At 41.8% G+C, this 14,715-nt stretch overlaps 2 protein-coding genes across 3 annotated transcripts in view; one reads left to right on the top strand and one right to left on the bottom strand.

The window, feature by feature from the left end:
• Positions 1–1,067, bottom strand: part of LOC133664789 (trimethylguanosine synthase-like) — a 50,633-nt gene extending 49,566 nt beyond the window's left edge. The window contains exons 1-3 of one of the 2 annotated variants that reach the window (XM_062069700.1): positions 1,005–1,067; positions 816–927; positions 669–736 (exon numbers count right to left, since the gene is read on the bottom strand). In XM_062069700.1, the coding sequence (XP_061925684.1) occupies positions 669–736; positions 816–922 (175 nt within the window). In that variant the 5' untranslated portion in view covers positions 923–927; positions 1,005–1,067. Of the gene's footprint in view, positions 1–668; positions 737–815 lie in introns of both variants that reach the window. The other variant, XM_062069699.1, reaches the window with a different exon arrangement.
• A 6,523-nt stretch (positions 1,068–7,590) lies between these two features.
• The window catches only part of LOC133664795 (monoacylglycerol/Diacylglycerol O-acyltransferase-like), a 31,630-nt gene continuing 24,505 nt past the window's right edge, over positions 7,591–14,715 (top strand). Inside the window, exons 1-3 of the mRNA XM_062069712.1 lie at positions 7,591–7,720; positions 8,084–8,159; positions 8,570–8,743. Of these exons, the coding sequence (XP_061925696.1) occupies positions 8,100–8,159; positions 8,570–8,743 (234 nt within the window). The 5' untranslated portion in view covers positions 7,591–7,720; positions 8,084–8,099. The remainder of the gene's footprint in view (positions 7,721–8,083; positions 8,160–8,569; positions 8,744–14,715) is intronic.

The following is a 14,715-nucleotide window of genomic DNA, read 5'->3' as shown; positions in this document are numbered from 1 at the left end:
CGAAGCCTTATTTCCCATCCGGGAAGAAGAGGATTAAGTTAAGTAAGTAATATACTATATAGTCTATAGCCTAGCTAGCTATTTTCGAAAACCGGTTTCGTTTAAATTTGCACTTAACAGTTGGGTTTTTAAAAACCAATAAACCCTATAATGTTCATGTTGCCATTCAATACATGTAGCCCTCAAATCTCTCAATGTTTTATACACTAACACTTGATCTTGTTGTTGATAACTTCCGCGTCTCTTTCTTAGTAGCGTGCAGGCTAAGCTAACTAGCAAGCTAAGCTAAGCCTGAGAAGCTTTAAAGTTCACTGAGACGAGTCTGACGCAAATAATACATTTTCGTTTTTTCACACGATATGCGAATAAGTAAAAATGCGTAAATGAAGGATTTAACGCCGACTTCCAAGCCACAACGCTCGTTAAATGCTTTTTCTGTCAATGCTGTGTTCGCTGTGAGCTGGTTTGTTTTCAACGAATTCCCGGTTGCTAGGGGATTGGTAGGCGGAAGTGACGTGGGTCCGCCCTTACTCACTGAGCGGAAGTGCGCCAAAGTCGACAAAACCAGGATGGAATATTTTATAAAAGTTACTCATAAGCAACAAAGTAAAGTGTGATTGATAAATGCTGGAATCGCAAAAATAAAAAAAAATAATATCTGAATTTACCTCGAAATGAAGTTTCCGGTTGGTCAAATGAAAAGAGTCTTTTGTCCGAACGATACAGTTCTCTGTCCCTGGAAGGAATAACACATTTAACAGTCATAAATGTACAATAGTTTGATTAAAAAAAAGATGATTATTAGGTATACTTACTGCACAAAGACTCTGGAGCAGCAGCAGTGGATTCCTGCTTCTGATGAATGTTTTCTACTGAATAAAATGTCCGCCACGACAGTCACACGACTCATGTCCAGCATCATTGTGCCTCAATGTATAAATAACAACAGTAATATGTAATTAGTCATCTCAATGAAAAGTCAATAAGTCGTAGTTTGTACGTACTGTGTCGAATTAGTTCAACATCGCGACCGCATGCGCAGACTTCACTTCCGCATTGCGAGGGGAACACGGAGGTTTCCAGAAATGGATTTTCACAATAAAAACATTTCTTTTTTTTCCTTTTTAAATTGGTTTATTTAAATCCCTTGTTTGAATGATGCTCGGCTGTAGCAAATTCTTTTTTTTTTAAATGTATTCGTATGAGATTGATAGCTCTATAAAATAATAAAATTGTTTAAATGTTTTGGAAAAGCGTTTTAAGCTAAATGTATTGCGACGTTATGCTTGGTACTTTTAGCACACCCCTCATGGTTGAGGAATTCACATTAGTCGCATCATTTTGGTCTTGACCTCTGTATGTATGACGGATATTCAAGATGCAACCTTTTAATTACATTTGAATAATAGGATATTGAGACTGATTTGGTGGATTTAAATATCCCTTTTGTATTTATAAATGAAATTGTAAAAGTGTATTTGCTGGGTAGATTCTGAAATGTGTTGTATTGTATTGTATTTTGTATATTATATGATGATGTATATTTTAACTGTTCATTCATTACTTTATTACTCCAGTACTCTTGTTTTGTTCTGTATGTTGTACAGTTTTTATATATTGTACATGATTGTGTATTGTTTTTATTGGATATTAGTCTGTTTATTTCAATTCTTATTTTTTATCTTTATTACTTATGTGATTTATTTTTATTCCATATTTGTTTCCACTACCGCACCTTAAATTGGAGTCCTTAATCTCGTTATATGCAAATATAATGACAATAAAGTCCATTTTATTCTTCTATTCTATAAACTGTGTGCTTCTAGGGATGACCTTTTTGCAGAATGGACTCTGATATTAACAAAATAAACAATAATGCAATACAAAACTATGTCTGTCTGTAAATAAATAAGTAAATAAATAAATATAAAATATTGAGTTTTTTTCTTTTTTTTCTTTTTTTCTTGAAGGGCAATTGAAAAACAAAAACGGCTAGTTTTATCAAATTTTATAGCAGCCCTTTTCCGTCACTAAAATATATCCTTATAGTAAGTCATAATTATGAGATTTAGGGGAAAAGGGCGACCTAAAAAAGGGACAAGCGGTCGAAAATGGATGGACTTTTTTTTTTATTGCAAAATGTCGAGTTCCATCCATCCATCCATTTTTTCCACCGCTTGTCCCTTTCATAGTGGCTTTCGTATCATAATCATGACTTTTTGTGTCATCATTTCGACTTTTATAGTCTCATAATTAAGATTTACTAATTAATTTAGTGGCGGAAACCAGTTTCCATAGAATTCAATCTAAAAAATAAAAAAATGTGGTGACCCAAACCATATAATGAGAGACATTCACCTAAGAGGACACTGTAGCTTTAAGAGAAGAAGCGGAGAGGGAGTTAGGAACTTCCGCTTCCGGTTCAGAGGTCGTTGTTGTTGTCGGATGTATGACATGCTATGTTGGAGCTAGTAAACTTCCTCGACTACGCTCACGTCTCCTGTCTCGTTGTTTACAAACTCCACATTGGTGACCCCGAGAATACGAACTACGAATACGAGCATGTCAGACAATGAAGGCGCTGACAATTTTGTTGACGCGGTACCCGCAGACGGAGTAGCTGCTGCTAACAACAACATGGCTAACGCGGTACCCGCAGGCGGAGTAGCTACTGCTAACAACATGGCTAACGCGGGAATCTACGCCGTTACTGTGAAGTTACCCGATTTCTGGCAGCATAACCCACGGCCGTGGTTTCAACACGTGGAAGCCCAGTTCCAGCTAAGGGGAATAACGCAGGATTCTACGAAGTACTTCCATGTAGTGGCGGCGTTGGACGCATCAACGACGGCGCGAGCGATGACACTGTTGGAGGCTCCACCGCCTGCTGGCAAATACGATGCTTTAAAGACTTTCCTCCTGAAGTTATTTGAGCTGTCGGAGCTGGAAAAAGCGGACCGTTTACTGTCCCTACATGGCCTTGGTGACGGGAAACCGTCTGAACTGATGGAAAAAATGCTGTCTGTGCTGGGATCAGCCGACCCGGCGTTTCTGTTTACACACATTTTCCTGAGGCAGCTCCCCGCACCGGTACGCACACCGATAGCCAGTTCTCCACTCGCCGCCTCCAAGGACTACCGTGCTTTGGCCGCTGAGGCGGACAGGGTTTTCCTGGCCAACCGGCAACAGTTTGTGCATGCCCTGCTGCCCCACCAGGCCGTCCCGCCACCTCCTGTGGATGACTATGTGGACACCGCGGCTGCGGTGACGGCTCGCCGCCAACCTGAAGACGGGCTCTGTTTTTACCATGCCAGGTTCGGGGCCAAGGCGAAGCAGTGTCGCAAACCCTGCAGTTACAGGATTCAGGGAAACGCCAGGGCCGGCGCTCGTTAGCGGCTATGGGCGCCGGCCGTGACTGCAAGCTGTTGTTCATCAGGGACTCCTTGTCGGGCCGGCGGCTGCTGGTGGACTCTGGTGCGCAACGCAGTATACTACCAGCACAAGCTGTGGACACGATGACCGGCAGCCACGGCCCCCAGATGGACGCCGCCAACGGCACCTCCATTCGGACGTACGGTGTCAGGCGCGTGGATGTTAGTTTTGGCGGCCGACGGTTCGGTTGGGATTTTGTGATGGCTGCTGTATCCACCCCGCTGCTAGGTGCGGATTTCCTCTGCGCGTTCAACCTGCTGGTGGATATTAAGAACTGTCGCTTGATTGATGCCGTCTCTTTTGCGTCATACCCCTGCACGCTTGGGGGGGCTGGGGCGTTGTGCCTCGCTAACACACTCGCCACCGGGGATCCATACCAACGCCTGCTCGCCGGTTTCCCTGGGCTCACCACGCCCACCTTTTCCTCGGCGGTGGCCAAGCACGGTGTGGAACATCACATCGCCACTGTGGGCCGCCCGGTTTACGCCCGGGCCCGACGCCTCGACTCGTCCAAGCTCGCAATAGCCAGGGAGGAGTTTTCGATGATGGAACGCCTCGGCATTGTCCGCCGTTCGGACAGCCCGTGGGCTTCTCCGCTACATATGGTTACTAAGGCCGGCGGGGGTTGGCGCCCTTGCGGAGACTTCCGTCGCCTAAACAACGCCACGACCCCCGACCGGTACCCCATACCGCACATCCAAGATTTCTCTTCCCACTTGGCGGGCGCTACCATCTATTCCAAAATTGACTTAGTGCGAGGCTACCACCAGGTACCGGTCCACCCGCGAGATGTCCCAAAAACGGCTGTCATCACACCCTTCGGGCTCTTCGAGTTCTTACGTATGCCGTTTGGCCTTACGGGGGCGGCGCAGACGTTCCAACGTCTTATGGACTCTGTGCTCCGGGACATGCCATTTTTGTTTGTGTACTTGGACGACATCCTTGTGGCCAGCGCGTCGGTGGAGGAACACATGACACACCTCAGGCAGCTGTTCGAGAGGCTTAGCGAGCACGGCCTCATCATCAACCCAGCCAAGTGTCAGTTCGGGGAGTCGTCCATCACCTTCCTCGGGCACCACATCACTCCGCAGGGGGCCGTTCCCCTGCCTGACAGGGTTGAGGCTGTCGCCGCGTTCCCCCGTCCCCCTACTGTACAGGCCTTGCAGGAGTTTTTGGGCATGGTGAACTTTTATAACCGTTTCCTGCCTCGTGCTGCACACGTCATGCGTCCCCTTTATGGGGCCCACCGGGGGAAGAAGTCTAAGGACAAGTTGGACTGGTCCCCAGAGATGGATGAGGCTTTTGAGGCTGCCAAGTCTGCGCTGGCCAATGCTGCGCTGCTAGCTCACCCGTCGCCGGCCGCCCCTATAGCCCTTACGACGGACGCCTCCGACTATGCCGTGGGGGCCGTATGTGAGCAGTGGGTGGCTGGTGGATGGCAGCCATTGGCGTTCTTCAGTAAACAGCTCCGGGAAAATGAGCGCAAGTACAGCACCTTTGATAGGGAGCTACTGGGACTTTTCCTCGCAACCAGACACTTTCGGTTCCTGTTGGAGGGCCGGCAGTTCACCGCTTTCGTGGACCACAAACCGCTGACGTTCTGCATGGCCAAAACTTCGGAGCCGTGGTCTGGGCGTCAGCAGCGCCATCTCGCGGCGGTCTCTGAGTTCACTACGGACATACAACATGTGTCTGGCAAGGATAACTTTGTCGCCGACTGCCTTTCACGGGCTGTTGTTAACTCCGTTCACTTGGGGCTCGACTACGCCGCTATGGCAGCGGACCAGGCCAAGGACGCGACCGTTCAGGACTACCGGTCGGGCCCTACGGCGCTGCGCCTGGAGGACATGGCGTTTGACGCGGCTAACACTACCCTCCTCTGCGACGTCTCCACCGGCCAACCGCGACCCCTGGTGCCTGCTTCCTGGCGGCGCCGGGTTTTCGACACCGTCCACGGCCTTTCACATCCTGGGGTGAAGGCCTCGACCAAGATGGTGAGTGTCAAGTTTGTTTGGCCGGGGCTCCGCAAGGATGTTAGAGCCTGGGCCAGCTCGTGTGTGGCGTGCCAGCGCGCCAAGGTGCACCGCCATACCAAAGCCCCTTTGGCGCCGTTTGTGGTTCCAGAGAGGCGGTTCGACCACGTGAATGTTGACCTTGTGGGCCCTCTGCCTCCCTCCCGTGGTTATACCTTCCTCCTCACTATTGTGGACAGGGCTACCAGATGGCCGGAGGCTATCCCCTTGTCCTCGACGACGGCCGCGGAGGTGGCACGGGCGTTCATCGGCTGCTGGGTGGCCCGTTTTGGCACGCCTGGTGACATCACAAGCGACCGAGGCTCCCAATTTACCTCTGAGCTCTGGACGGCGGTTGCTGAGCACCTCGGGATGAAGATCCACCGCACTACTGCCTACAACCCGCAGAGCAACGGACTGTGCGAGCGGTTCCATCGGGACATGAAAGCAGCTCTGCGGGCCAGCCTCACGGACGGCGACTGGGTGGACCGGCTTCCGTGGGTCATGCTCGGCCTGCGTTCAGCCCCTAAGGAGGACCTCCAGGCATCCGCCGCGGAGCTGGTGTATGGCGAGCCTCTACGGGTTCCAGGGGCGTTCCTTCCGACTGCTACGGCTCCCTGGTCGCCCGCCTCTCACCTCAGTGTGTCCCGGAGCGCTGCTGACGCCTTCGTTCCCGTTCCGACGTCTCGACACTGCCTTCCCCAGTCCTACGTCCCCAAGGATCTGCCATCGGCGAAATACGTCTTCATAAGACACGACAGCCATCGGTCCCCGCTGCAGCCTCCATACGACGGGCCCTTCCGTGTCCTGGAGGCGGGGGATAAGAACTTTGTGGTAGACATGGGGGGCAGACCGGAGCGGGTGGCTATAGACCGTCTCAAGCCTGCTCACGTGGACATTGGGGAGTCGGTGCAAGTGGCCCTGCCGCCGCGACGGGGGCGCCCTCCTCAGTCGGCCCCTGCGCCTGCCTCTCTTCCGGCCCCAGCTCCACCGGTGGCTCGCGTTTCGGGCCCATCTGTTTCCCCTCCTGTCAAGCACAGCCGTTACGGACGGAAGGTCCTCCCCCCGGCCCGTTACCTGTTGTCCCATTGACTTTGCACTGTGTTGGTTACTGTTCATTTACTGCAGGGTCATGTTTTTCTGTTATGCAATTGCACTTTTTCTGTTTTGCAGGGTTTTGTGTAGGTGAATTCTGGGGGGGCCTGTGTGGTGACCCAAACCATATAATGAGAGACATTCACCTAAGAGGACACTGTAGCTTTAAGAGAAGAAGCGGAGAGGGAGTTAGGAACTTCCGCTTCCGGTTCAGAGGTCGTTGTTGTTGTCGGATGTATGACATGCTATGTTGGAGCTAGTAAACTTCCTCGACTACGCTCACGTCTCCTGTCTCGTTGTTTACAAACTCCACAAAAACCTAAAAAAAAACCCAGTGAAAAACACGTTGTTTTTTTCTAAAAACTATTTATCTTTAATTTTACATTTGTATAACAAAAAATATGATCCCTAGTAAACAGAAACGGAAAACATGTTTTTTTTTCCCAACAGCCTGACACCAGAAATGATCATTTTCAAAGTAAAAGCGGTGGCTAAAATGTCTTTGGGGCCCTACACAAAAATTAATATTTTAGATTGCTATACTTCCTGTCATTTCAAATCACCACTTTCATTTGGAATTCAAAAGTTGATTTAGATGAGACCATTTTTTTGTGTATTTATTTATTTATATTTAAAAAAAATCTTGTTGTACTGCCTCTTACTTTTCACTCTTTTTGTTTGTGCAAATATATCGATTGCTCAACCTTGAGAATGTCTGTAATGTTCAAATATTTTACCAGTGCCTTGATTTGTTTGTATATTGTCAATACTTGCTGTTTGTGTGTTGAGTTCTACAGTACAAAACAACAATAATACCAATCGCTACTTCCAGCTTGGTCCGCTCTTTAAAATTGCGTTTCCGGTCAATATTTTTGGTGGGAAAAAATAAAACATCCGTTTTTGGGCTGTTTTGTTCGTTTCTGTTTACTAAGGATTTAAATATTTGGTTATACGAAATATAAAATAATATAACGCGGGTCAACCGAATTAAGAATGATATTTACGTTTTATTAAGTGGAAGTGGCTTTGCTGGTGACAACGTAGGCCGGAAGTGCTAGTGTGTCACACTGAAAGCGCCCCGGCGGACTCTTCAATGGAGTGTCTGTGAGCTGAAAGTTCGAAGCAAGAAAACAAACCCTAGATTTAGATTCATGTATCTACAAGCAAAGTCCACATTTAAGGTAATTACTTGTCTTTTTTTATATCAGTAGTCTTGTTTACGTTGACAACTCGTGCTTGTTTTACTGTAATTTGACTGCCTCACCGTTTTGTGTTTTTATTGTAATTATTGTTAATATTATCATTAGTATGTCATTTCTCATAAGATTATGACGAGCTCGCACCTTCAATGATATTTCAATGATATTTTAATATGTTGTGATTCACGGCAATTGTTGTGAAACGTCAGTGTGTCGCTCCGTGATGACGTCATCCATTGATGTAGTTTGTTTGGTGTGATCCTGAAGAGACTTCTTCTTCTTCTTTTTCTTCTTCTTCTCCTTCTTCTTCTTCTTCTCCTTCTTCTCCTCCACTGATCCTGGCAGCACTGCAGCAGGAAGGATGTCAGAAGTTGTGAACCAGTCCTGTCTGGCGGGAGCAGAAGACACCATCTCCTTCCTGGTGAGACATCTTTTCTACAACATGGCTCCTCATTTGCATGTGTCACCTGGCCAACCAATAAGATGTGTCCCCACGGCTCACTTCCTTGTTTACCTGGGATGCAGGCGTGTCCAAAAGTATATATGTACATATACGTGTATGTATATACAGTATGTATGGATACATATACACATATATATGTGTATATGTATACATATATGTATGTATATATGTATGTATATTTATTCATATTTAAATATATTTAAACCGTCTAAACCTAGTGAAGTGTATTTAGGGTAAGTAAGACTAGTATTTGTAGATGACAACATGCTGTGTGTGTGTGTGTGTGTGTGTGTGTGTGTGTGTGTGTGTGTGTGTGTGTGTGTGTGTGTGTGTGTGTGTGTGTGTGTGTGTGTGTGTGGTCCTCCCAGGTGTGTGTCCTTCATGCGTGTGAAGAGTGGGCGGGTCTAGGCCAGGTGGAAGACTACCTGAGTGTGTTGGAGTATTTGTTGTGGGTCTTCACCCCTCTGGCAGTGGTCTTCATCCTGCCCTTCCTCATCGTCATCCTCCTCTACCTCTCCATACTCTTCCTTCATGTCTACAAGGTAAGACTTCATTATATTTACTGGAGTAGAACCTCACTTGCATACACTTGCATACACTTGCATTTGTACACATACATCCTCGTATACATCACATATATCACCACGTACATCGTCATATACATCATGTATATCATCACGTACATCGTCATATACATCATGTATATCATCATGTACATCGTCATATACATCATGTATATCATCACGTACATAGTCATATACATCATGTATATCACCACGTACATCGTCATATACATCATGTATATCATCATTTACATCGTCATATACATCATGCACATCATCACGTACATCGTCATATACATCATGTATATCATCATTTACATCGTCATATACATCATGTATATCACCACGTACATCGTCATATACATCATGTATATCATCACGTACATCGTCATATACATCATGTATATCACCACGTAGCATCGTCATATACATCATGTATATCATCACATACATCATCATGTACATCATCACGTACATCGTCATATACATCATGTACATCATCACATACATCGTCATATACATTATGTATATCATCACATACATCGTCATATACATCATGTACATCATCACGTACATCGTCATATACATTATGTATATCATCACGTACATCGTCATATACATCATCATGTATATCATCACGTACATCGTCATATACATCATGTACATCATCACGTACATCGTCACATACATCATTATGTACATCATCACGTACATAGTCATATACATCATTATGTATATAATCCCCTTACATCGTCATATACATCATGTATATCATCACGTACATCGTCATATACATCATCATGTATATCATCACGTACATCATCATATACATCATGTATATCATCACGTACATCGTCATATACATCATCATGTACATCATCACGTACATCGTCATATACATCATGTATATCATCACGTACATCGTCATATACATCATGTATATCACCACGTACATCGTCATATACATCATGTATATCATCATTTACATCGTCATATACATCATGCACATCATCACGTACATCGTCATATACATCATGTATATCATCATTTACATCGTTATATACATCATGTATATCACCACGTACATCGTCATATACATCATGCACATCATCACGTACATCGTCATATACATCATGTATATCATCATTTACATCGTCATATACATCATGTATATCACCACGTACATCGTCATATACATCATGTATATCATCACGTACATCGTCATATACATCATGTATATCACCACGTAGCATCGTCATATACATCATGTATATCATCACATACATCATCATGTACATCATCACGTACATCGTCATATACATCATGTACATCATCACATACATCGTCATATACATTATGTATATCATCACATACATCGTCATATACATCATGTACATCATCACGTACATCGTCATATACATTATGTATATCATCACGTACATCGTCATATACATCATCATGTATATCATCACGTACATCGTCATATACATCATGTACATCATCACGTACATCGTCACATACATCATTATGTACATCATCACGTACATAGTCATATACATCATTATGTATATAATCCCCTTACATCGTCATATACATCATGTATATCATCACGTACATCGTCATATACATCATCATGTATATCATCACATACATCATCATATACATCATGTATATCACCACGTACATCGTCATATACATCATGTATATCATCACGTACATCGTCATATACATCATGTATATCATCACGTACATCGTCATATACATCATGTATATCACCACGTACATCGTCATATACATCATGTATATCATCATTTACATCGTCATATACATCATGCACATCATCACGTACATCGTCATATACATCATGTATATCATCATTTACATCATGTATATCACCACGTACATCGTCATATACATCATGTATATCATCACGTACATCGTCATATACATCATGTATATCACCATGTACATCGTCATATACATCATGTATATCATCACATACATCATCATGTACATCATCACATACATCGTCATATACATCATGTACATCATCACATACATCGTCATATACATTATGTATATCATCACATACATCGTCATATACATCATGTACATCATCACGTACATCGTCATATACATTATGTATATCATCACGTACATCGTCATATACATCATGTACATCATCACATACATCGTCATATACATCATTATGTACATCATCACGTACATCGTCATATACATCATTATGTATATCATCCCGTACATCGTCATATACATCATGTATATCATCACGTATATCGTCATATACATCATTATGTACATCATCACTTACATCATCATATACATCATGTATATCATCACATACATCGTCATATACATCATGTATATAATCACATACATCATCATGTACATCATCACGTACATCGTCATATACATAATGTATATCATCACATACATTGTCATATACATCATCATGTACATCATCACGTACATTGTCATATACTTCATGTATATCATCACGTACATTGTCATATACATCATGTATATCATCACGTACATCATCATATACATCATCATGTATATCATCATGTACATCCTCATATACATCATGTATATCATCACATACATCGTCATATACATCATGTATATCATCACGTACATTGTCATATACATCATGTACATCATCACATACATCGTCATATACATTATGTATATCATCCCGTACATCATCATATACATCATGTATATCATCACGTATATCGTCATATACATCATCATGTACATCGTCATATACATCATGTCATTTGTGTAAAGTGATTGTTAGTTGCTGTAAAGTGATTGTTAGTTACTGTAAAGTGATTGTAAGTTACTGTAAAGTGATTGTAAGTTGCTGTAAAGTGATTGTAAGTTGCTCTAAAGTGATTGTAAGTTGCTGTAAAGTGATTGTAAGTTGCTGTAAAGTGATTGTTAGTTGCTGTAAAGTGATTGTTAGTTGCTGTGAAGTGATTGTTAGTTGCTGTAAAGTGATTGTAAGTTGCTGTAAAGTGATTGTTAGTTGCTGTGAAGTGATTGTTAGTTGCTGTGAAGTGATTGTAAGTTGCTGTAAAGTGATTGTTAGTTGCTGTAAAGTGATTGTAAGTTGCTGTAAAGTGATTGTTAGTTGCTGTGTAGTGATTGTTAGTTGCTGTGAAGTGATTGTTAGTTGCTGTAAAGTGATTGTTATTTGCTGTAAAGTGATTGCTAGTTGCTGTAAAGTGATTGTTAGTTGCTGTAAAGTGATTGCAAGTTTCTGTAAAGTGATTGCTATTTGCTGTAAAGTGATTGTTAGTTGCTGTAAAGTGATTGTAAGTTGCTGTAAAGTGATTGTTAGTTGCTGTAAAGTGATTGTTAGTTGCTGTAAAGTGATTGCAAGTCGCTGTAAAGTGATTGCAAGTCGCTGTAAAGTGATTGCTAGTCGCTGTAAAGTGATTGTTAGTTGCTGTAAAGTGATTGTTAGTTGCTGTAAAGTGATTGTAAGTTGCTGTAAAGTGATTGTTAGTTGCTGTAAAGTGATTGTAAGTTGCTGTAAAGTGATTGTTAGTTGCTGTGAAGTGATTGTTAGTTGCTGTAAAGTGATTGCTAGTTGCTGTAAAGTGATTGCTAGTTGCTGTAAAGTGATTGCTAGTTGCTGTAAAGTGATTGCAAGTTGCTGTAAAGTGATTGCTATTTGCTGTAAAGTGATTGCTATTTGCTGTAAAGTGATTGTAAGTTGCTGTAAAGTGATTGTTAGTTGCTGTAAAGTGATTGTTAGTTGCTGTAAAGTGATTGTTAGTTGCTGTAAAGTGATTGTCAGTTGCTGTAAAGTGATTGTCAGTTGCTGTAAAGTGATTGTCAGTTGCTGTAAAGTGATTGTAAGTTGCTGTAAAGTGATTGTAAGTTGCTGTAAAGTGATTGTTAGTTGCTGTAAAGTGATTGTAAGTTGCTGTAAAGTGATTGTTAGTTGCTGTAAAGTGATTGCTAGTTGCTGTAAAGTGATTGTTTGTTGCTGTAAAGTGATTGTTTGTTGCTGTAAAGTGATTGTTGGTTGCTGTAAAGTGATTGTTGGTTGCTGTAAAGTGATTGTTAGTTGCTGTAAAGTGATTGTTAGTTGCTGTAAAGTGATTGTTAGTTGCTGTAAAGTGATTGTTAGTGTAAAGTGATTGTTAGTTGCTGTAAAGTGATTGTTAGTTGCTGTAAAGTGATTGTTAGTTGCTGTAAAGTGATTGTTAGTTGCTGTAAAGTGATTGTTAGTTGCTGTAAAGTGATTGTTTGTTGCTGTAAAGTGATTGTTAGTTGCTGTAAAGTGATTGTTAGTTGCTGTAAAGTGATTGTAAGTTGCTGTAAAGTGATTGTTAGTTGCTGTAAAGTGATTGTTAGTTGCTGTAAAGTGATTGTTAGTTGCTGTAAAGTGATTGTTAGTGTAAAGTGATTGTTAGTTGCTGTAAAGTGATTGTTAGTTGCTGTAAAGTGATTGTTAGTTGCTGTAAAGTGATTGTTAGTGTAAAGTGATTGTTAGTTGCTGTAAAGTGATTGTTAGTTGCTGTAAAGTGATTGTTAGTTGCTGTAAAGTGATTGTTAGTTGCTGTAAAGTTATTGTTTGTTGCTGTAAAGTGATTGTTAGTTGCTGTAAAGTGATTGTTAGTTGCTGTAAAGTGATTGTTAGTTGCTGTAAAGTGATTGTTAGTGTAAAGTGATTGTTAGTTGCTGTAAAGTGATTGTTAGTGTAAAGTGATTGTTAGTTGCTGTAAAGTGATTGTAAGTTGCTGTAAAGTGATTGTTAGTTGCTGTAAAGTGATTGCTAGTTGCTGTAAAGTGATTGCTAGTTGCTGTAAAGTGATTGTCAGTTGCTGTAAAGTGATTGTCAGTTGCTGTAAAGTGATTGTCAGTTGCTGTAAAGTGATTGTAAGTTGCTGTAAAGTGATTGTAAGTTGCTGTAAAGTGATTGTTAGTTGCTGTAAAGTGATTGTTAGTTGCTGTAAAGTGATTGTTAGTTGCTGTAAAGTGATTGTCAGTTGCTGTAAAGTGATTGTCAGTTGCTGTAAAGTGATTGTCAGTTGCTGTAAAGTGATTGTAAGTTGCTGTAAAGTGATTGTAAGTTGCTGTAAAGTGATTGTAAGTTGCTGTAAAGTGATTGTTAGTTGCTGTAAAGTGATTGTAAGTTGCTGTAAAGTGATTGTTAGTTGCTGTAAAGTGATTGCTAGTTGCTGTAAAGTGATTGTTTGTTGCTGTAAAGTGATTGTTTGTTGCTGTAAAGTGATTGTTGGTTGCTGTAAAGTGATTGTTAGTTGCTGTAAAGTGATTGTTAGTTGCTGTAAAGTGATTGTTGGTTGCTGTAAAGTGATTGTTAGTTGCTGTAAAGTGGTTGTTAGTTGCTGTAAAGTGATTGTTAGTTGCTGTAAAGTGATTGTTAGTTGCTGTAAAGTGATTGTTAGTTGCTGTAAAGTGATTGTTAGTGTAAAGTGATTGTTAGTTGCTGTAAAGTGATTGTTAGTTGCTGTAAAGTGATTGTTAGTTGCTGTAAAGTGATTGTTAGTTGCTGTAAAGTGATTGTTAGTTGCTGTAAAGTTATTGTTTGTTGCTGTAAAGTTATTGTTTGTTGCTGTAAAGTGATTGTTAGTTGCTGTAAAGTGATTGTAAGTTGCTGTAAAGTGATTGTTAGTTGCTGTAAAGTGATTGTTAGTTGCTGTAAAGTGATTGTTAGTGTAAAGTGATTGTTAGTGTAAAGTGATTGTTAGTTGCTGTAAAGTGATTGTTAGTTGCTGTAAAGTGATTGTTAGTTGCTGTAAAGTGATTGTTAGTTGCTGTAAAGTGATTGTTAGTTGCTGTAAAGTGATTGTTAGTTGCTGTAAAGTGATTGTTAGTTGCTGTAAAGTGATTGTTAGTGTAAAGTGATTGTTAGTTGCTGTAAAGTGATTGTTAGTGTAAAGTGATTG

Source organism: Entelurus aequoreus, linkage group LG14 (assembly GCF_033978785.1).
Source record: "Entelurus aequoreus isolate RoL-2023_Sb linkage group LG14, RoL_Eaeq_v1.1, whole genome shotgun sequence".
NCBI lineage: Eukaryota > Metazoa > Chordata > Actinopteri > Syngnathiformes > Syngnathidae > Entelurus > Entelurus aequoreus.
This window is presented reverse-complemented; position numbering and strand designations above follow the sequence as displayed.